The following is a 23,673-nucleotide window of genomic DNA, read 5'->3' on the forward strand; positions in this document are numbered from 1 at the left end:
ACTTAAACTATTTTGTATGCTAATCCTTTGCTATACCCCTGCACTGATGAGGCAGAAAAGAAATGAATGCCACAACTTCACTATTTAGCCATTATAAAATATATGACATTCTTAACAAAAATGATTTATTGGGAGGGGAAATTCAAATAGAGATAAGTACACCTGGTACCATATGTAACCTGCCAGCTAAATGTTGGTATTTGTTCATTTTAAGGCCCCAGCCAACAATTATTTACCGATTATTCCATCTTCTATTTATCTTTTAGTGAATGGATCAATAATTTATTCTCTGAAAAAGCCATTCTCAACGTTTAGAATGACAAGGCCCAATTTGAAAGCAGAAAATCTTCTGGAGCTGACATCCTCAAACTACATTTTTTTATTCTCAGCATATTCTCACATTTGAGGGCCTGGAGACAGCAAATGTTTGGCTTTTTCGTTTGATTAATGGCTCGAGAAGATATAAATGATCAGAACTCTTGCTGATTAATTTTCCGTCACTTAGTTGATTAATCAGCCAATCATTTAAGCTCTAGTCGACTTTCTCATATAATTACTCTTATTACATCAGACTAGATCCAGGAATAACCTGAATGACTTGTAAGTTCAGAGTCTACTTATGAAGGCCCTATGGCCAAGTGTAACCTTTTCAAAGCATTAAAACACATTTGTTATCAGTAACCTAATCTAATAGTACACTAAGTGCCTGTTAACTTTGATGTTGCTCTCACATGACTGTCACACACACACGCAGCGGCTGGTGGAGTCAAAGTCCTGGCGAACCTGAGGGACATGACGTACGAGTAGGAACCGTTTTTTTTTTTTTGCTTGCGACACACCAACAATGAATCTGCATGTACAGACACACGGCCCTGGATATTTAGCTCTCATTTCCTGTTATTCATTCAGCTCCAGTCAGGAAGTGTGTCAGCTACAACAGAGTAATAATAGTGGATCACAATACTTAACGTTCTCCAGGCACAGGAAACACTGAGGGGCTCCAGGAACATCCTGAATTACGCAGACTGTGTGTAAATTTAAGATGTGCCAACTGACAAACCACATCAGGTTCAATGCGTCATTCCAAAGCCATTCATAAAGATGATGTCTAATAAAGCAGCAATTAAAGGATTAAATCTTAATACAAAAGATCCTGACAGGATTAATCCCTCACAGAAGAAACACACACACTATCCTCTAGTGGCCATTTACAGGTACTGCATCAACGACAGACCAAAAATGCTTCGTTTGGATAAAAGATGCACATTGAAGTAGCAAACATGTTAGAAAAATGAACATTTATTGCAAATGTTTGAGCACAAAAGACCAAATGTACAGTATCTATTACCGTAAAAGGTAAACTGAAAAGTACAAGAAAATGACATGAAAAGGCAACACATCAACTGGAACAAACCTCCAGAAGTCACAGTGAGTTCAACACGTTACAAACTTCTCAAAAGCTGTACAGCTGAACAGTAAAGTATTATAAACAATTCAACTGTCCAGATAATCATCTCTAAAAATAATAGTTCTGTGATTTTACTCACTGTTGTTTCATTTTGAATCTACTGTTTTAAAAATAAGAAGGACCCGTTTTTTCTTTTTTCAACGTTTAGGACTTTGCAACAGACTTTAAAAGGGAGTTCTTCAGGTAAGTGCACAGTTGGTTCATCAGGTCTTTGTTCTGACCCTCGACCCAGTGCATCTCAATCACACCGTCACGCTCCTCCAGCGTCACATTCAGCAGACACTTAAACAGGAAGCGTTCGACTGCACCCGGGCTCAGGGGTCGCTTGGAGGGCGGCTCGCTGGCTGCAGCAGGCGCTTCCTTTGGGACAGTTTCCTGCCCTCCTTCCATGTCCACATCTTCACCTGATACGTTTTTTTTTAAGACCTCTTTTTGTTCTCCAGTTTCGCTGTGTGTTGCATCCTTACTCGCCTCATTTGAAAAGGCACCATTGCCGACCTGCTCTACTAGCCGACCAGCTCGCTCCCCTGCAGACGTAGTTTTATCTTCAGCGCTGTCACCTTGGGTGTTGCTGTCTTGTGTGGAAGCAGACTGGTTATGAGTCGCAGGGGTTGAAGCAGGAGCAGCTGTGGCCACAGTGGTTTGAGAGCTGGTTCCAGCACAGTGAGGCGCCCTAGGAAGCTCCCGCAACTGACGCGACCTTTCCCGTTTCTTCTGTCGTCCGTGGATCCAGGTGTTCTCCACAGCTGTTAGAAAGAGGCTCTGCTCCTCTTTACTGCATGGTATACGTTTGTGCAGCACCTGCAGAACCACACAGAAGACAATCAGACTATTGATGAGGTTTACTGGAGATGTGATGTGCGTTACTGAGGTCAAAGAACCTGACAGAATATTTAAGCACCAGTAATGTCCCCCGGGTCTTTTGACTTTAGCTAGGGTGAAACTGGGCCTAAATTGTCCTCTTCTAACTGTGTCAGTTCAACCCTGAAGCTTACCCGCAGGTCAGTGAGTGTTTTCTCCAGCAGTGCAGCAATGCTCTCCACAGGGCCGTGGGCAACACCGCCTAAAGCCTTGGCCTTGGCCTGCAGCTCCTTCAGTCCCGCCTCTGGTAGTGTGAACGACAGGGGCTTCCGTGCCTTCTCCAGTTTACGCTTCTTATTGGGAGGAGACTGAGATAAAAGATGGAGATCAGGAAAACATTAAACAACAGTCCTTTACAGAGATAAAGTAAGTTTATCAGATTAACAGAGTGGCAGTCAGACAAAACTATCAGCATGTGTGAAGTCAACAATGGTCAAGATACCTGTGGTATCACAGTCAACAGGACTGAGAAGCACGAGTCATTCTGAGATGCACGTGAAAATATTAATTGTAGATCAGTTAGAAATGACAAAAGAGAAACATTTATGTTCCAGCCAGTGAAACACAGCACTTTGGTCACACTTTTTTACTTTTGCTACCATCTTTTCTTTTACCTGGTCTACTCTGTTATTTATTCTGTTCTTGTGCTCTTCTGTGGCTATAAGTCACATGTTGGGGCATGGTAACTCCAGTCAGAACAGCTGGTTGAGAAACTCAGAGGCTGCAGACTGAATTTTGTTGTCGTTGACATTTTGAGACGTTCTAAATCACAGGCTAGACGTGACTTAAGTGATAATTGTAATCAAGAAATACTACGTCCAGAAAAATTCAACAAATCCAGAACCAAAACTACGACTCGACCGTCAGCTCAAACTCAGTTAGATAACCATATTTTGTTCTGATTTTACTTCCACACAAAAGATGTGTGATCTCCTAAACTGTGCGACATGTATCTGATATTTTTCTTCTCTTTTGAAAGCAGAGCTGTCAGTTTCATATCCTTTTGTTTGTATTTGTGATTTTTCACGTGAATACTGCTCCTCATGTATTATCTTCTAACTTCGCTTTGAGGGTCGTGAGACACAGCACTGACACAGTAGATAAGAAAACAAGCGTCTGTATACAGATAAAATATCACACATTCTTCAGATATTAGCTATAACTTGTGTTTTCTTACAAACCTATAGATACAATAAAACTTGTCGGTGTGTAAAACCAACAACAACTATAAATATTATAAAAACAGATGGCTAATAGTGAAGACATCACCATAAAGGGCAAGAAAGACATAGTGACACATACTGGAGCTCTGTTTAGATGGCTTAAATGAGAGACAGGAACGTGCATGTGTCAGGAGATGAAGACCTGCATGTTGTATCTCGTAGATGTGTCCAAGAAGATCTCCAACTTCTTCAACTACCTCCCTTTAAGTGACATCGTACTATAAAAACTCATATTCTGGAGATAATACAAATACCTAATTCTCAACAGCTTAGTATTATAAAGTCACAGCGGTTTATGATTTTATTTCATTGATGACAACGAAGACTGCACATATATTTAAAATATTATCAAAAGCATCAATATATGTTTTCTTTTGCATACTGTTCAGCCCTACTGTTGACCTTTCACAGCTGAATTTTACTTTACAGGAGCTACAATCTATAATTATCTTATGAGATATAAAGTCAATGATAAAGAAATCCTGCAGCCTGCCTTTCTGCCAAATTATTTATTAATTACCAACTTTTCACCTCATTTGATTTTCTTCAGGTATATGATCAGGCATCACAATAGCTAAATACTGTACACATACAGCCGGCCTCAGTATTTATCTGCCGTCTAATAAAGCCTTAAAATACCCAGAAAATACTAAAATATACCTTTGCCCAGGAAGATAGACAGATCCTTATAAGCTATGATGAGTATCAGTTGCATGTTCACTACACACCACAAGATGGCGGTCAAACCACGTGAGCTCCTCCTGAACCTGCCTTGAATTAAACGCTGCTCCTTATTTCTAATCGCCTCTAATGTCACGCTGTGATGGCTGTGGAGGTCATTAGCCGACCGTGTCTGAATGCAACAGACGCTCTGCAGCGATGGTCCCCTACGAGGAACGCTGCAGCCAATATGCCGACGCCGCACTCGCAAAGTCACTGCAGGCTGACTGAAAGTGGGGAGACAGCAGGGGTCTGCGGCTGCACTGTACTGTGACGGAGCAGACAGCATGGCCGACTGACCTACAAACGGCAGAGGGAAGGAGCAGACTGTGACCTTCACACTGCTGCACTGATCCGAGAGTCAAGTTTGGATTAATCAGTACTCAGTTAATACAAAAGACTTTATAGTCTGTAAAATATTGTTTTATCTTTATTTTATATTCCTCTGCTACTTCTATTTAAGTTTAATAATTCACACATCCTCCCTGCATCTGCTTCATTCACAAAATTTCACGTTTTTCAATCATCATTTATTGATTTTTAGTCAATTCTATGGTCTTTGTAGATGAGCATTTAAAAGAGAGATGGACATCTTTAATTAATGGGTTGACGACGGACGCTGCCTCGTCTGGCTGCTTGTTAGAGCTTCTTTTATTTCTTATTGTTTCTCACAGACGTCTCGTCTCTCCCCCTTTTTCCTCCACGCTCGGCGAGCCCTGCAGCTCATTGTACAAGGAACGGAAATCAATAAAATCCATCAAGCCAAACCCGTCTGTTTGTACGGAGCATCCTTGACACAGATTCAAACACACACACAGTCAACATGCACAGATACGGACACAGATTCAGACAAAGAGCAAGAAAATCCACGTGTGTGCAGTTTTACACACACACCTCTCCACTGAATCACATCCTCTTCTGACTCTGCTGCTCTTTCACTCCATTATTAATCCCACTTATCCACTCTCACCTCACACACACTCCCTCTCTTACAGTCACACACACACAGTATGGGTAAATGACAACCTCACAATAAAAGCCTGCCCTAATTTTGAGAACCAGGCACAGTAAAAGCGTACGGGTCCAATAGGAGCTGTTCTCTTCAGATATAATGTCATCCAATCATCCATCTTGACCTCTCGAGAGCACACATGAGCACACACACACGCACAAACACACAATGGAGAAACAAAATGCTGCAGATTTCACCTCCAGGCAAACATTGTAAATCATACTCTGATCACCCCTCTCCTCCAAACCCCTGTTTCCTTTGTGTCAACTCCCAGACCCCCCCTGCATGGACTCCTGAACTCTGGACCTTCCTGGACCCCTCTAGGCCTGTATGAGCATCAACAACTCGCCTCAGGGCTCAGATAAAGCCTGGCAGCCTTCAGCAGTCTGTTCTGCCTGCATGTGCTCTAATCTCACAATCCACAGTCTCCGACCTTTTGTCTGTTTCTGCTGGATTTCTTTATCAGCTCGTTTCCTCCCCTTCAGCCCATCCATTCTTTCCACTTACCATTGTACCTCTTGGTGATGAAAAGAACCTCAAGACTCAATATCACTCCTATCACCTTTAAAAGTATGATTCAGTGTCTTTATAACACTCCAGAACAAAAGCTAAGTACACAACAATGGTGGCGGAGGATCTGTGGTGACCTGGAGGTCAAACCATACTTATGTTTTACAGTAAAGAAAATCCTTTCTTTGACGGCGCACTGTAACGTCAAGAGACATTATGAGACGCCACTACAAACAACTGTGTTGTGATGCACCTAAGGAACATTGAGGAAGCTGGATAAGGAGTACTCCAGAGACATAGCATTGAACTCCGATAACAATATCACACTCACAAAGGATGCACGCAGAAGAAAAGAACATACAAATCGATGCAGCAGAACAGGAGAATATCTTAACGAATTAGCACAGACTGCTACAACAAGCTATGGCAGGGGTCTTTCAGGCCAATGACCCCTTAATTGACCTCCTATTACATATATTGTACAAAATTCAGTTGCATATTAAACTGGACCTAGAGTAACATGTAGGGCAGCTGATAGTGCTGTGTATAAACAAGTCAGCAGCAGCTGTAGCATGGCTAATGTTAGCTGGTTAGCCCTACCATCTGCACTTTCTCTGGTGGTTTCTGAGGTGGCGGGGACAAAACAACCCACTGTGGCTCCCAAGAATGTCCTTACCATTGGGATAATAATACAGATAACTGGCCAATATGATTCAATAATATGTAGTTAGCTTGACTAGTTTGCTGTTATTGATAAATGAAGCGCAGCGATTTAGCATGTGGTTGGATTAGCTTGCTTTTACAATTATATCTAATATGTTATTTTCATGTTAATGTTTATTTTCCGACAAATTCAATATTTTGAATAAATAAAAACTTTCAACATATAATTAAACAATAACTTGGTGGCCCCTCTGCAGTAACTCTGAGGACTCCCTGTTGAAGACCCAGGAACTATGAAATATGTCTGAGCATGTGTGGAACGAGTCTTCCAAGCAGACTACAGAAAGTAATATAAACAAAACTATTACATGTCCGTGGTGTCCGTGTATGTGTCCGTTTGGGAGTATAATCCAGCTTTACCCACAATGCAACTGGACAGCCAGCCAGTTCATTCTGACATTTGGGTGCGTTAGTTCCCCTTTAAAGCTGATCTTCCACGGAATAAATAGAAAAGTTGACCTGTCCTTTGAGAGTTAATTATACATTTTTGACCTTCATTGGGAAAAGTGGATCATTTACAGGAGAGCAAATGCTTAACAAGTAGCCGTTTAGCATCCTGTGTGTTATGTTTTGTTGTATTTGTGCTGCTGTCACACGCAGCTGCAATATAAAGCTGATCTTAATTTTAAAATCTTCAATCCATTTATACCAAAGACTGTTGGCTGAGGGTGTCTTCCTGTCAATATTGTGAATCCAGAGATAAATAAACTTAAAACGAACCAGGAGAAGAGAAAGAAAGAGAAGATGAATGTAAAGTAACGACAGTAATAGTGGTCTGCAGGCTGACCTGGTAAGAAGAGGGTTAAGTAGGTCACGGCTGCATGCGTGTCACATATGTTAAAGTCTATATGTAACATTAATGAGCACCCACATGCACATACATACATACATATACCAGAAACACGCATGCAGGCAGGAATAAGGTACTCAACCATGCAAGGAATTACACATGCAGAAACCTCTGTCATGTAAACACACACAGACACACACACGCACACGCACACACACACACAGTGAACACACGTGCTGGAGGGGTCTGCCTTGTAATGAAGGCGAGCAGCTCCTGAGTGTAAATGACGATGGATGTGCGTGAAAGTGGAGGAGGAGGGTCGCAGGAGGAAATGTAGGCCAATCATTCTGCTCAACTGCTTTTCTGCTGAAAAGGCCAAAACAGAGACGAGTCCAACAACACAACAAAACAGCCCTCGTCACATGGCCTCAGCTGCACCTGCTGACTCCCTCCCACCTCCACCTGTCGTCACTCCAACACTATTCTTAGTCCTATTACTGTTTCTCACTGTGCCTGCTTTCTCTGTTTCTCCAGCTCTCTCACTGTCCAGACCAGAAAATGGTTTGGTGTTGATCGCACACAGGCCTGCCCTGGCAACTGTTGCCTGGGTAGAGCATGTTAAAAATCACATAAACGTCTCCCCAGAGGAAGGAATAAGTGCTTCTAATGGAACGGGGCTGGAGGGAAAGAGGATAAGTCTGCAGAGGGGCGAGAGGATGCATAATTGAGGAGGAGGCTGTGGGGTTTTGGAAACATCCAGCAGAAGGAAAGGGGGCGGCTCACACAGCAAAATGACTGTTGAGATTACTCACCTGTGTATTTATTTAAGGGACCAAATGTCAAGTCTATTTTTCAAATACTACGAAAGGTGCTGAATTTCACTACTCAGCCATAATGAGCACAAAACAATCTGTTGAGTCTGGAGTGTGCAGCAGTGTACGAGAGGAGAGAAACAAGATCTGCACAGACTCACCGGAACGATCACGTCATCGTAAAAACTCCAGGCCAACGCCCACCGCATGGTCCGTCCCTGACAGAACTCTGTGTGCGTCACTTTAGGAACCTGAGGAAAAAGAAAAAACAGTCACTTCTAACTTCCATTTCCCCAAAACACAGATATCTGATACCATAGTGGGAACTGACACAACACTGATGGCATAAAGTTTATGATTGTAGTTAAACAATAAATAAAATGAGAAATGATCACATTCGGTCAAAAACCTGATTCCCTTCTTTTGCCAGTAATCACATTTTAGCTGTGGTAAGAGTACTCCAAATTATACGATTACAGGGCTCAACAATAAGGACTACATGCTTGCCTGGGGCAATTGAAATGCACTTAGTTAAGTGAATGGATGGAAAGCATGAGATAAAATGTAAAACACGTCTACATAACCAAATACTTTCTGACTGAATTTACTCTGAAGCTTCATCCTACAAAACACTCAATGAACCCTCGACATGTGGCGTAAACTGGGCATGCTCAGTCTGCAGGTCTGCTGAAGGCGAGTGAACTAAAATCTCAGACATTTCTCCCGCTGTGAGCATCTCTAATTGTGGGTGAGAAAACGAAGATTCACACACACACAGTGTTAAAACCCTTGTGCTAACAGAGCACTTTTACTGTCTCTCAGGACCTCTTCAGTAAATAAGAGGAGGAGGGTTACTTAGATAAAAAGGTCAGAGGTTAAGGAGCTCGGTATCTGAGACAGTCACCAACATGCACATTTGCTAAATTAAAAAACACAAAGAGAGATGAGGAGATGCTGGAGAGAAGATCAAGTAATGGGTGATGAAAGCATTAGCATATTAACCAGGCGAGGTTTCTGTTTACACACACTTTAAAATCGGGGCAACAGTCTCCACGCTGGACGTTCGCCAAGGCTGCACTCACTGTGATGAGCAGTGACAGCACCCTAAAACCTCTGGAGGAGCTTTGAGGGATGGCAGGTGCAGAGTCTCAAGTCTCCTCCTTTTTTCTTTTTTTTTTTGAGCATGTGAGTGAAGTGACTGGCACCGGATCAGAGGCCTGCAGCAGTCAGGAGTCATGTGCCGGGTTATTAGTTAGGCTAATGACGCTAATGCATGTTAGCTACAGAGTGCTGTGTGATCACCGCTAACAGAAATCAGCTCATTCATGGCTCGTTTGTTTGTGACGCTGCTTAGCTGGCACATGTTAGAAAGAGCTGATGTGTTATATTTCTCTGCTGCTCTGACTTTCTAACATCAATGCACAATCCCAGAAGAGTTTGACAAGAGAGGCAGAGATTGTTTTAACAAGCTATTATCTGACCCTGAACAGGAGGAGGTCTTTCCTGTATGATCAAAAGCTGTGGATGCAGATGTATCTGTGTTTGGTACTCACCCCTTGTTTCCTCAGCTCCTCTTTCAAAGGTGCCAAACTACATTTCTTCCCCAACATGCAGCTGTACCACCTGCAGAAAAAAGAAGCCATATTAACCAGCTGTGTGTCGGAGGCTGGCGTGCCACGCAGAGATCAAATGAGCCAAGGTGAGCTTTGTGGAGCAACACCGAGACCAAGTAAAACATGAGAGACAGGAAAAACATCCGGGTGAGTCTGCAGTGGAGGAAAAGCTGCTTTGATGTTCTCCTTTAGTAGAGGCCTGATCAATAATCTCTGCTGTGCAATAAAGAGATGAGGTTGGTCCTGATCAATAAGCAATAGAGTCCATCCGGGGAAGATGGAGGAAAGATGAACACATCAGGGAGCCAGTCTGGCCAATTTTCAAGTACTAATAAACATAGTGACAGGATTATCATTTCAAATATTAAAAGGCTTTTTGGTTTTCATGAGATGAAACACCAAATAATGTTAAAAATCAAGAAGTATATTCCTCATCTTAAAAACATAATGGTTATGGTTGAACATCTCTTGGTTGTGGACAAAATACGATTTTGAGGACGTCATCTTGGGCTTTGAAAAAAAACAACAACATTTTTTCGTCATATTATCGACCAAACAACTAATCTAGAAAATGATCTACAGTTTGTTGCAGCCCTAAAACAGCATTCCTGTTTTAATGTTTTTGGTTTAAGGGCGTCAAACATAACTCCTTGTTAAACAGCCACATCCCTGAATGTACAAAGCTACAGTCACACCCTGCTTCTGTAGATGAAATCTCATTTTAACAAGCCGTTTTAACTTGCGTATGACCGTGAGAAAGGATTGTAAATCAGGTTTGGGAGGTACGAAGAAGCCCAGAGGGTTGAGCAACGGGTCGGCCTCAGTTGACATAATGAAATATTGAAAAGCTCTAATATTCACAGATGTTCCTCCACTTTTTGTCACAGTGGGGAGGAAACATCCAGAGCAGCTCCTTCACCGGCGGCTTTTCAAACATCCCCAAGTGTGCAGCTGCATTAGCATCCATATTCATCCCTCTACTCCTCACATGTTGAAGCACAGGCGTGTGATTACAATCTTATTACCAGAGACGGTAATTTTCATATCAATGGCATGATAAATGAGGAGTATTACCTCACTTCTAACTGGGTTTTTGGGGCATTTGGACGCGTGTTATTCTGGGAGCTGAGGTGGCTTGCCCCTGTTTGACAGTAATTACACTTCAGTGGAAAGAAGAAGGAAAGAGGAGCAGGGCGGGGTGGTGTGGGGCGTCTCAAAGGACCAATCGGTGAAGCTGGCAGTGTGTTTCCATGGACACCTGGAGGCTCTGGTGTCCCAGCCTGCGTTTGGGAGTGACAGCAAGCTCCGGTTGGTTTGGCTCGAACCTCAAACCTGTTCAGTAAGACCGGGTTCGTTCTCACTTCCTTTCTTCTAGCTGCACAAGAGCAGGCAGGTGTAGAGATCAGATCCCTCTCAGGGTCGCGTCGTGCAAACACACACCGCAGCATGCAGCACACACACACACTGTACTCCCTTGTAGGCCAAGCAGGTGTGGCATGTCTAATCAGTTTTAATAGCACTACTCTGCAGCTTCCCTCTACGCGTGTGTCTCACTCTGCTGCCCCCGTGACAGCCCTGGTAACGGGGGAGGGTAAAGTGACGGCCGCTGGAGACACCCCCACCCACCCATCCAACCACCCAAACACAGCTGTTCCCTGTGGGCTCCCGGATACAGCGCAGGGCGAGTGTGTGCCAAAATCATTAAACCAACTCTGGGTGATAGCTCCATCAGTGTGCAGCAGCGACCCATCTGCACATTTCTGCTCTTGGTGTCTCCCCCTCCAGTGGAGCTCTCAGTGGCCATTTAAACCTCTCAGAGCCTCTTCAAAGAGGACAAAACTGCAGCGCTCTTTTTCATCCATCTGCCAGTTCACATATGTAGCTGCGTAACCCAGAATACATACAGTTCTTGTCTATTATTGGGCCTGAAAGGCAACAATACAGTTGCAACTAGAGGAAAAAAGTCACGTTCGTTCCCTCACCGCAAGCGTTTCTTGAGCTGCAGGCTGTCATGAATGATCCTCTTGACAAACTCCAGTTCCCCGCCCTCCGCCATGATCTCCGTCACCCCGCCCGTGTTCACCGAACTGGGAGGAGGTCGGCGTGAGTTCCTGGAGTTTACCCCCTGGAGTGAAAGCAACAAGACAGACAGAGATTACGATGAAATCCTATTAAAGGCCTGTTACTATCGTGCAAACAAATAGTGTTTCATGTCAGGTCAACAAGTGCTCTGTTTACTCTCAGTGAGCCAAAGACTTCTGTTCAGAGAAGTCCATCCATGTTGGATTTAAATGTTCAGACTGGACACAAGCTTAAAATGTTAAAGGCAGGGAGACTGTTACCTTTGCTTCCAGCTGGTTGGCAAAAAAAGGTGGGTTGCACATGCAGAAGTCGTACACTATTTCTGTCTCTTCTTTCAAGGCGTCCATCAGTAAAGTCTTCTGAGGGACTTTGACGACTAGGATAAAAGTGAGACAAAGATAAGTGAGTGGAATGATATAGCTAATCGTGACAGTACTACAATGTTCAGACAATTATGAAAAATTAAATAAATCTCAGTCCAAAACGGTGGCCTTACGTTCACACTTCAAGCTACATGGCACAAAACGGCCAAGCGCGGCCAGTAACATTGTTGCCACGTTGTCGCAGTTTATAGATTAATTGCTTAATGTATAAAATGTGACAAAACTGTGAGAGATGATGGGAATAACACTGCTTGTTTTGTCTGACCGATATTGTGATTGCGATGAGTCTGGAGATAAACTGATCTTCAGGATGAGTGCACCACACTCACCTTTAATGAGGTCAGACAGGTTGTTCTGCTCCACGTTTTTTGTAGCGTAGTCGAAACAGATGTCATCCACCTCTGTGGCCAGGAAGTACCAGCCGTTCATTGTGGCTCCCAGCAAGGGGTAGATACAAGACGCCCCAGTGCCTGAGCAAACACACACACACATTAGGATGATGAATGGTCATGACTTTCATTGAGCAATATGGAAATATGTGGTTTATAATAAACGGTAAATGGACTGCATTATCTTTAACTTAGTGTCCATAATGGACAATAACTGTCAGTTCCAACAGCTGTTATTGAATCATTCACATATGACAAGCTGAGCTGCATTATTCAGTCGTGGCTCAGACAAAGGTGGCACCAGTTAGTAAAGGAAACACCCAGCGGTGATCCATCAGGGAGGAGACAGCTTCAATCTGCTTACAGAGAGATCGAGGGGTCACCAATCAGTGACCGGAGGGCCTAAAGAGGACACACACTCGCACACACGCGAAGATGGAGAGCTTCTTCGCTGACAGACAGAACGGCAAACAAGCTGTGACAGGTGGATGGGGATTTGGCTAGTAAGTGCTGGGAACACTGGGAGTGACTGGGCTCATGTGTACCAGCTGGGAGCACCGACTGACATTTATTTGTGTGCCGCTCTGAGCTGCTGGAAGCCGCATCAAGAATAAACAAGAGCACGGGTCTCAAACTCTTCCTTACGGGGGGCATATTTGCATTTTTGTTTACATGATTGCATTTACTACATCCGGTCCAAAGCTGAGATACTTCTCTTCTCCTCTTACTTGTACCTTCATGTGTAAATATCAGAGTAAATCACTGACGCCAGGACTGAACTAACTGAAATTCCTCAGTTAGATAAAAACGAATGTCAGCTCGATTTATTTGCATGATGAAAGAGACACCTAACAGACAAACGGAAAGATGGACACAAAATGGTAGTGGTGGTACCGATGTCGATGCCCCTGCGTGGTTGCTTCTGGCCGTCGATGAGGTCCTCCACCCAGTGGATGTAGTTGAGGCGGAGGGGCACGGTGGGTATGAGGCGCTCCAGAGGGATCTCGATGGTCAGACCAAAGTCCTCCTTCAGCAGGGTGCAGGTCAGCGCTCGCACCGCCTCCGGCTCCTTGAAATTCACCCTGGAGGAGAAACAACAAGGACTGAATTAGCTCACGTCAGCATGAAAAGCCTATAGTAACACAGTACTTTGGATCAAAACTCTGTTCATTTGTTGGTTGGTTTGTCAGCAAGATTACACAAAAACTACTGAACGGATTTCCAAAAAACTTGGAAGGAGGATGGGTCTTGACCCAGAATAGACCCACTCTTGGTGCTAATTTTTCTCACATTTAACACCGCGAGATAGGGTGCTTTTGTTTTGTTGCTTTCTTTTTTTGTGTTTTTGGCATTTATAATGACGTCACAGTGCATTCAACCTCGGACCTTTGGGATATCAAATGTCATGACTTCAACATTTCATCCTATTAGACATTTCTATGTTAAATTTTGTCTCAATCAATGTATGAATTCTTTAGTTATGGCCAAAAGATTATTTTTTGAGATCACAGTGACCTTGACCTCTGACCACCAAATTATATTCATCCTTGAGTCACAGTGGACATTTGTACCAAATTTAAAGAAACTCCCTCAAGGCGTTCTTGAGATATCGTGTTCACAAGAATGGGCTGGACGTACGTACGTACGGACAACCAGAAAACATAATGATGCCTCCAGCCACGGTTATCGCCGGCACAAAGGTCATATAAAGTGTTTGCATATTTGTTTTTCCCCTAAAAGTTTAGTTAATGTTAGCCTGAAGGTTTAAAAGCTGCATTATCGTCTGGCTGCTTGTGTTTCTTGCAGAATCTGACCTCCTTGTCTTACCCCATTAAAGACGTTAATGTGTTAAATGTGTTCAGACCTCAGCATTTAACTTGGTGAATATGATGTTATTATCACTGACTGGAGGAATCGTGGCCAAAGCTACAAAAATAAATCCAAGTTTGTATGAAACCAGAATTGCCCTTAAGGATGATTTCAATGTAGTGACTTGCTGATCCTCTTTGTTTTACCAATGAGCCAACCTGACAGCAATTTACCAAACTGGTCTTAATGCAGCACTTCATTAACCCTCTGCGCTGAACCTCATCACTTCACATCACACACACACACACACACACGCACACACACACACACACACACACACACACACACACACACACACACACACACACACACACACACACACGGACAATAGGGAGATAAGCAGCACATCAATTCAAACAATCCCCTGCTAATGACAATGAAATTCACATTTACAACATCGCTGAGACCTCCCATTTTTTACTCCCAATTCTCAGTCCCACTCGTTCGGCTCTCCCGTCTTCTCCTCTCGACGCGTTTAATGGTTTCAGCTGTCACACATGTGGGCACGAGCACGGCAGACAGAACGAGTGGGCGAGATAGGTATAATTAAAGCTTCGCTGAGCGCTTTCGCACCTTGGCAGATGTAATTAGACACATCCTCGTGATGGCAGCGTCTGGCACCTCACTAGTTTGGTGGGAGCAAAAAAAAAAACCCATCTTCTGCTGGTAGAGACGGAGATACAGCTCAGAGATCCAAAGCAGTTAACCTCTGGTTTTGTTTTTATTTTTTTGTCTGAGAAAATCAGTTAGAAATGAACAATGTAAATGTTTTTCTCTCTTTGTATTCAGCTCCACTTCAGTGATATTTCACAACAAATAAAAGGCCAACCGAATTTCCACCTTCTTTTTTTACTTCTTCAAGGTCTGTGTGATGACCTGAATGATTCTCACAGCTAAGTTAAAGCACGTTTTTAGATGGACAACAGTCATGTGTTGCTTTAAGGAGAGGTGAGACAATAGGTATAGACCAGGAAGTCAAGTTTGAGCATGAGATCAAAGAGTCTGAAGGTTTACAAGAAGCCACAACTCTGCACCACAGTTAACTATTCAATAAGGAAGGCTTTTTAAGGTTATCGTAACGGCAATCATTTAATCTTTGACTGGCCGATTCAGCATTGTGCCAAATGATATCATGTTGGTGCCAAAGTCTGTCCGAGCAACACTAAAGCACAATAAAAACTGAAATGGTCCAAGCCTTCAGGTAGCTTCTGCATTTATACTTCTTACTGTCTTTTATAGTGAGGTCCAGGTTAAAAATCTGTATTAGATAATGTAATCACTAAATAACTGATATAAAATTGCAGAAATACTGGACTCTGGACTCAGTTTAATCCAGATGCCTCTATATGACCACATAAGTTTATACATTATTCCTTTTTGAGAATGCTTTTATTGAATTTGTGGTATACATTTTCTGGTACACGCTTTGTTTTTAAAGAAAATGTTTGTTTTTCTTGTTTTTTTACGTGTTTGAAATACAAGTATAACAATCAATCAATCAATCAATAGCAGCTTTAATAAGGGGCCACAGCTTCTTTGTGCCCCTGTATCCTCTGGCAGGTTAATCCTGCCCCGAGCCTCATTCTGGTTCCACTGGGACTCTGGAGTGGTTTGTTTGTGCTGTGAAAGCAAAGCAGACCAACCACAGATTTATACCACTTTTACAGCATAATGAGGATGTGAATGCAGGCTGTTTAAGCACGGGTGATACCACTAAAAACAGGTGATAGACTCCTCTCCAACTGCCAGTAGATTTGAAGTTTGCCTTTTGTTTTTGTTTTTTTTCACAACCACGTCACGACACAACCAGGGACAGTTGAAATCAGCATGGAGGCCAGTGACAATATTATGTTGGTTACTTGACTTATTATATCTTTTATTTCAGGATTACCTGTTTCAAGCTCAACACCAACTGAACAATGTTCGAGCGCTGCTTGAACGGAGATGGATGGAAAAGTATTTATGCACCAACATCCAGTATTTCAACGCGCGTCATAACAACGCACTGGAAAATGAGCAAATGATTGCGTGTCCACCTGAGTGTCATGTTTACATCACTGTTCATCGAAGCTAGAGCTGATGAACACTCGTGACTGCTCCAGAATCATTTGACCCAGAAATGAATGCCAATGGTGGCTTTTCACACTGAAGACAGAAGCCAGATGCTATTGGGTGTTAATGGGTTTTTTTGCCAGCATGAAAGGGGTGTTGCTGTCAGTAGATATCTGATTTTAGCCAAGGTTTTTCATGCGTTTATGCAAGTCAGGACATGAGCATGAGGATTTTGCTGATCAGTCAGAAAGTGAGAGGAAGTTGGTATGTTGCCTTCTCCTTGTGTTTTTTCCGTAGTTGGGCCTGAACTGAACCACAGATATGAAAGCAAAGTAAAACGTTGGTGAGTGGTCGGGTTTGAGGGCAACAATCTCCTCTGATTCACATCTGGCTGGGAGTCATCCCCCCATCTTTCTCTCTCCCCTCATTTCCGATCATCTATCTACTGTTAGCTGTCTTATTAAAGCTCAAAATTCCCTGAATTTCAATTCAGAAATCATTCTGTGTGCAAAACAGAGGACAGACCTGCCCCTCTGCTGAGGTGACTCTGGTCACTGAACTCTTCATTGAGGAGTGATAACAAAGACAAACGACCCTCGAGCAGCCAGGTGTGCGACGGATACAAATGAGAAGCGATTTACCTGTAGAGCCTGACATCAATCTTGCCCTGTGTCTCCTCACCTAATGAACATATTAGGTTAATGGTGTGGTTTAATCAGCGGCTTGAGGAGTGTGACCTCTTGGAGGAACACCTGGCGCCTTTGAGGATGTACGACCAATTTCAAAAGACTAAAGAAAGCACTTTAAAAAACAGGCTGAGCTTTGGGGAGGAATCAGGCTAATGAGGGAGAAATGATACATCAGCATTAGCTCACCCTTTTCCAAAATGAAAGTCCAGCTCTCAGATACGCTGCCCTCTTTCATTTCTCCTCAGAGGCATCATTAGATGAGGATCAATATTCAGAGAGCGAGGCTGCTCAGGCCAGCCCTCTATTTTTAGCCCCTGATGAGTGTATGTGTGTGTTTCTGTGTGTGTGTGTGCAATGCAGGCCGATCACTCCCATCAGCAGCGCTGCGAATGGCACGTCTCCATGGCAACCCCACCTACTGAACAGATGAGGGGAGCACGCAAATCCGGCCACGCTGGAGCAATGGCTGATGCCAGACGGAGCGTGAGCGTTCCCGCGATTTACGCCTCTGCTGCCACGTAGGTGCACCGCAGCGTGATTGCGACATTAGTGTGGCGGACGGGATACAGAATGGGACAAACCTGAATGAAAAAGTTGTGATAGGACACAATATATTACAGTTCGATTCGATGGTAGTAAGGGAGTAAGTTGGAGCTCAAAACTCGATTCCAGCTTATGTTCAGGTTAAACAACTGGGGCAGGTGAGAAGGAGGGAATAAAAGGTGTTCTGTGAGAAGAAGGAAAAGGAGGAGAAGGAGAACAGATTTGAGATCTGAGAGGCAGAAAAGTCTGTGGTTGAGATGGATGAAGAGGACGACATCATTAGAGCGGAGGACAGTTTACTGCTGAGACAAACAGCTCACTCTCACCTCCACGCTACATGATCAGCATGAAAGCACACACACACACAAACACCGGCTCTTTCAATCTCTGTCCACGGAGAGGTGACCTTCAAGGTACATCTACTTCACTATGAGTGCGCCGGGAAAATTTTTGTGCTGATTAGCAGCAGCTTCTTTTCTCGTGTCAGGTGTTTTTTTTAACACCGAGTGAAACACGTTTTGAATCCTCACACGAGCAGAAATGAGCGAATCACTTAAAACACAACATGAATATAAAGATTTTGAATATGTCAGAACTTATTTAGGAATGTTTGCAGTTCTGCAGATATGCTGATGCTGTAGAAATGGCTGGTTTGGGTCATAATAACAACGAGCAGATATGTTTGGCTCAGGATTAATATTCTGAATATTTTGGTTTATGATTTGATGAATAATAATGTTACTCCAGTTTGGCAAGTCAATTTAATTAAAAGAAAACATCTAATACAAAGAGGGAGGACTGGAATGAGGTCATTGATTAAAGGGTGATTTTGACAATTTTATATCAGCTTTGTACTTTTACAGTGTGGTTAGTATTTGCAAATGTCGATATAGCCGATACTGAATATCTCAAATGGTTTCAATACAAAGTTTTTATTGATACTCCAGTACTACCTGTGTTTTTTCCTTCTCCTCTCCTGCAGCGAGCTGACACATGCACCACTGTCGTGCCTATAGTCCCACCTCCTCCAGAGGTAAATTTACTCAGATGCTGTTGTGTTAACACACAGTACATAAGCCTTATTATATTTACCTTGTAATATCTGAAATGTTACGCCCTCAATGTTGTGCCAACTTTTACCTGTGGTATCAAATATCAATATTTGTCAAGGTATTGTATCGAAGTTAGAAGCAAATAAAAAACAAATTAGCAATTTCACATGATCCCCCATTGATTTTACATTCACTTGGCTTAGATGGTGCCCAAACTGGCTTGGCCGCTCCGCTTAAGTCTTATACCAGTAGGGAAAACCCTGGTATGTATAAGAGGGACAGAAGCAATAGAAAAATATCTTTGGTCTATGTTTTGGGGGGAGGGTTTCTCATCAGCTGACAATAAAATTACACAGATCAGTTGAGTTTATAAGATGCAACGTGACCAGGTCAGCTAAATAAAGCTATTGGAGCTGCTTACCAGAAACCTGTGGCCAGCCTCAACAACTCAAATTATAATTCATAATTAATTGGTTTTCAGATAAATTATTTGGAGTATGGTGACAGTTGTGCCTGCATATTAAGAGCCGTAAGTGAAATATGTAAAAAATAATGTCCCACCTGAGGCAGTGATCGCTCCCCGATCAGATAGTAAAAAATATCTGTATGGTAATGACTGTGCTAGGCTTCCCAGTGAGGGAGGTGCTGCTGATCGTCACATTTATCAGATTTAAAATTTGGCATCAGTGGTCATAATTATTCATTAATTTCTCCTCCTTTGCCAGGAACATGTTTAATAATATATATCCGAACAAAACTGGTGTGAAAATGTAACATTTCATTAATTACGGAAGTGAAAATCCTTCCACAGATGATCGTCTTCGCAGCCCATAAAAAATATGACTACCAAATTAAATGTCACCCAGGCTGTTGCATTTTTAATACCCATTCATGCCTCCTAATCCCGCCCCCCCACACTATCTCCCTGATCAGAGCCCCCCTCCCCAAAAAACTGAAACAAACCAACATTCAGACCATTTTGTGGTTTATCTCTTCCTCACTTCAATTCCAGTCACATCCCCCATATTTCTTCTTCTGCCGCTGCCTCTGGTCTGAGCTCCACTCTCGGCCCGCTGCTATCAGTGCTCTCCACTGACGATCCCTAAATGAAGGGAGACATATCTCCCCCGAGGATTGAGTGAGTGTCTCCCCAAGATTACTCTCATCCCTAACTCACTGCTTAAATACTTAAAAACCCAGTAGATGAATTCATTGGGAAATACAAAACCACACTAATCCCCCCACTGATGGAATGACAGACTGATGGGGAAGGAGAGCCAAATTTCTGCAGACGGCTAACTGGAGCTGGTGCCACACACACAAAGTGATCATGTGTTCATGTAGCAGGCAAAGAGAAGAAACTGGCAACTGACTCCATCCTGAGCCAATGTCTTAACATTGTTCAGTGTGCTGCTTAGCTATTTGTTTAAAGGAAATGTGTAGATCAAAACGTCTTTCAGATGTTGGACGTAGGACACATTACAGCACAAAGAAAAGGAAAGAAAAGAAAAGAAAAGAAAAGAAAAAAGTAGATCATGCAAAAGTAATGTTTTTTGTTCTCTAACAAAATGACAAACATGCTATAGGCTAGTTGTCTCATTCCCAAATTGTCTAAATTCAATTTCCATTTTGTAAGTCCAGCCCCGATGCTACCAGCCCATTGTTTTGTTTGTCTGTCTGTCTGTCTGACAGTGAGCCACAGACAGACACAGAGACACTACAAACGATAATTAACACCTGTCACAGACGGACATCAAGTCGAGCCTTACAACGTGCCCACACATGCACGCTCGCTCCTCCATAAGATGATTGACTGGCCACCTCACCACCACAAAAGGATCAGCCCACACCAATATGCTCACAGTCACACACAGATGTTCAGACTCGCTGCAGTGACACCATGTCCGCATTCATCTGCATAACACAAGTGATTTCCTCACTGAGCAGACGTGCTACCTTTTTCATACAAACACAAACAAAGAGGGAGGAGAGCGTCTCCGTCCTGACAGATGAACAGCAGACCTCAAATACAAACCAGACCTTACAATAACTGTCAGCTCTTACATTCACCAGGAGTCTGGGAGTTTTGATGGACATTTGTATTGAAGAAGAATAATGAAAAATGTAAAATGACAAGCTGACATGGCTTGCTAAAACGATTAGAAATTAGAAACCAAAATAAACCGTAAATGCCATTTTGAATGTGTTTTCAACTAAAACAAAAAAGTCTGGGTATTGTTTGAATTTTTTAGACACCAGTGCCAATATAGTACCCAAACCTTAGCTCTCAGCACCACATCTGCACATACAGAACAAAAAAAAGCAATCATGAGCTCACACTGTTCGACGTCAACACTACTAATCCCACCAGACGTACTCTCCTTTTGTTCCTCTGCATGGACTTTTTCACACCATGACTTCTCAGCAGCGTCATACTGGGAAGGGCACACTCACATCCCCGCCAGCAGAGTTTCAGATCCTATAATTTGTGTCCAGTACAAGGTGAATAAAAGGTGAAACACAGGAAGCTGACGGGGCAGAGTTTGATTGACAGACTAACCTATTTTTTAAATTGGGTGTGCCGTCACTCACGCTCACTTTGTGAAGTTTCTCTAATGAGAATAGAGAGCAGTAAACACAGGATGGAGTGAAAAAGAGAAGAAAAAAATCTTTTGATGTTGGGTCCATTAATCATTTGTCCAGACTTCTTCCTCCTGCTGTTGCCAGAAGCTGAACGAGCAGTAAAGATCAGACTGAGTCAGCTGGGGCAAGAGCGCTGCTGAGTGAGATCCACAGGGCTCGACTCTGGCATACTGGTGAAAAGATGTTTGTGTTCACTATAAGAGTATACACATTATCGCCAAAAGGAAACAGTTTCCCAGTTGTAATAATTAGCTATGCTTTGATCCAACTTTTGTCGTTCCTCAATATCAATTCTGTTATGTGCAATAAATCAGAAGCTCACAGGGTACCAGAGCTGCTGTCTGTTCTAGAGCCTGACTGATATATCAGTTGGCCGATATTATCAGCCAATCCGAGATATATCGGTGTGTATATTGTCCAATATGCCCCGATAGGAAACCTTTTTTAAAAGATATTATAATGCAGTTTCAGTTCAGTTATCCTGCCTCCATGACATATCTTTGTCACAAGTGTTTGATAGGGGTACCTTGGAGCACATCCTCAGCTGCTGTCTGAAGGCACTGGGGAAAGGGCAATACCGCTAGCGCCAAGACCAAGGTCAGACACGATCTGCACAGCGATCGAAGACAGTAAGAACGAGCATGCCCCCAAACTGTCTCTCACCTTCATCAGAGCTGGGGAGGGGGCGCAACACAAGCCTAACTCATCAGGAGGGCTTCTTGCCTCCACTCAGGACCGGCAGATCAAAGTCGACCTCGGAAGGCTGCTCAATTTCCCAGACAACATTGCAACCACTTTGCTCGTCCCAGATATGGCGTTAACATCGGAGTCGACAAATGACTGATGAGTGGTCCTGCAGGAACTCACTGTCTCCTGGAAAGACGGGACTGAAGAGGCAACGCAAATGGGCTAAATACGCAGGTCTCACCATGGAGTGATGCACCAACGGCTGGAGAGCCCACTGTGAGCCACTGGAAGTTGGGTGCCAAGGCTTTGCAGTCTGATCATTACAGAAAACACTCAAACTCAACTCCTCAGAGTTAAAGGACTGCGGTGCGGACAAGCCACCAAGAACATTATGGAGGCTGCTGAAAAGGCCTCATGGTGGCTTCATGGAGTAGTGCACTACTTGGACAAGTGGAGGACTAAACACCTGGGCGAGGGTGTCTGATGATGAAACACCCGAAACACCCTATGAGCCCAGATAATCACTGAAGATGTGTCCAAGTAGCACCTGTGCATGTAGAGACGATGCAAAATATGTGTTTATATCGGCCATATATCGATATAATAATTTTTTTACATCCTAATAGTGGTATCACTAAAAAAATGTAACTGACGATAATGGTGAGAGATGTCAGATCAAGAAGGGACAGTCAATAAGATTCATTGCAGATTACTCTGTCTTCTGTTGGTACGAACACACTACACAACAACACACACACTGTACACGCTCAGGTACTTACACAGGTCTTCCGGTGAGGCTGGTGTGCACGTGCTGCTGGAAGTCTGGGTATTTGGAGGCCAGGTAACCGAAATCCGGCGGTTTGTCTTTGTAACGGTTCCGAGGATGCATGGACTTATTCAGAGCCATGACCAGCGAGCTGATGGTAGAGGAGGGAGAGAAGAGGAATGGGAATACACCAGGGTGAACATGGAGCAACAGGCACACAAAGTTGACTTTGAAACGGTTAACAGGGTGAGAAATGAGGCACTGACGTTTAATAGCGACATGAAACTTTGAAAAATAGTCAACAAGGGCAACTAACTGCTGCTGGCACTGCTGTTAATGGTTATACTGATGCTACAGTTCAAATTGTGTCCCAAATGATCTAATTTTGTCGGACTTATATGTGAGGAACAACTTATATTCAGTCCTCTAACTGGAGTAAAAACTAACGTATTCGCGGAGCTAGTTTGGAGCAGTAAGCTAACATTTTAAGCTAACGTGTAGCCAGTAATCGTGTCTGCCTACCTTTTAATGTAGTTTTTCTCGTTGTGATGAAGCCTGTTATTACTTCCCGACCGGTGTTGAGTTTATTGGACTAAACAACTGTAGAGAAGAAGCTCATAAAACTCACGTTGCCCAAACGTTGTGCACTTTCTGCAACTCTCTTCCTGGATGCCCTCGACGTCACTCCCTTACGCCGATGCGCGTTGACGTCATCAAAAACGGTTCCCATGGAAACACAAACAGCCGCAGAGTTGTCCAAATGAACTTCACGGAAAAAAACTAGCA

The 23,673-nt window shown here is 43.2% G+C and overlaps 1 protein-coding gene across 2 annotated transcripts; it reads right to left on the reverse strand.

The window, feature by feature from the left end:
• Positions 1-1,281: 1,281 nt before the first annotated feature.
• On the reverse strand, positions 1,282-23,602 carry mettl16 (methyltransferase 16, N6-methyladenosine). 2 transcript variants are annotated; one of them, XM_084351320.1, is made up of 10 exons: positions 23,516-23,602; positions 22,901-23,038; positions 13,481-13,668; positions 12,527-12,667; positions 12,075-12,190; positions 11,715-11,857; positions 9,673-9,742; positions 8,281-8,370; positions 2,464-2,637; positions 1,282-2,269 (listed from the first exon to the last, which is right to left on the reverse strand). In XM_084351320.1, exons 2-10 carry the CDS (start codon positions 23,026-23,028, stop codon positions 1,613-1,615), a joined length of 1,707 nt encoding a protein of 568 aa, XP_084207446.1. In that variant the 5' UTR covers positions 23,029-23,038; positions 23,516-23,602; the 3' UTR covers positions 1,282-1,612. The 2 variants fall into 2 exon arrangements, with proteins under 2 accessions (XP_084207446.1, XP_084207445.1); XM_084351319.1 differs by having other exon boundaries at positions 23,410-23,582.
• Between the last annotated feature and the right edge of the window lie 71 nt (positions 23,603-23,673).

The sequence above is a fragment of the Pagrus pagrus genome, assembly GCF_965226575.1.
Source record: "Pagrus pagrus genome assembly, chromosome: 4".
NCBI lineage: Eukaryota > Metazoa > Chordata > Actinopteri > Spariformes > Sparidae > Pagrus > Pagrus pagrus.

Bases quoted from the DNA above. Each gene is read 5' to 3' on its own strand.
- mettl16 (XM_084351320.1), bottom strand. From the start codon at position 23,028: ATGGCTCTGAATAAGTCCATGCATCCTCGGAACCGTTACAAAGACAAA. The intron at 13,669-22,900 runs GTAAGTACCTGA...TTTCTCCTCCAG, and splicing joins AGCCTCACCGGAAGACCTGT to GGTGAATTTCAAGGAGCCGG. The intron at 12,191-12,526 runs GTGAGTGTGGTG...CTTTTATCCTAG, and splicing joins CCTGTCTGACCTCATTAAAG to TCGTCAAAGTCCCTCAGAAG.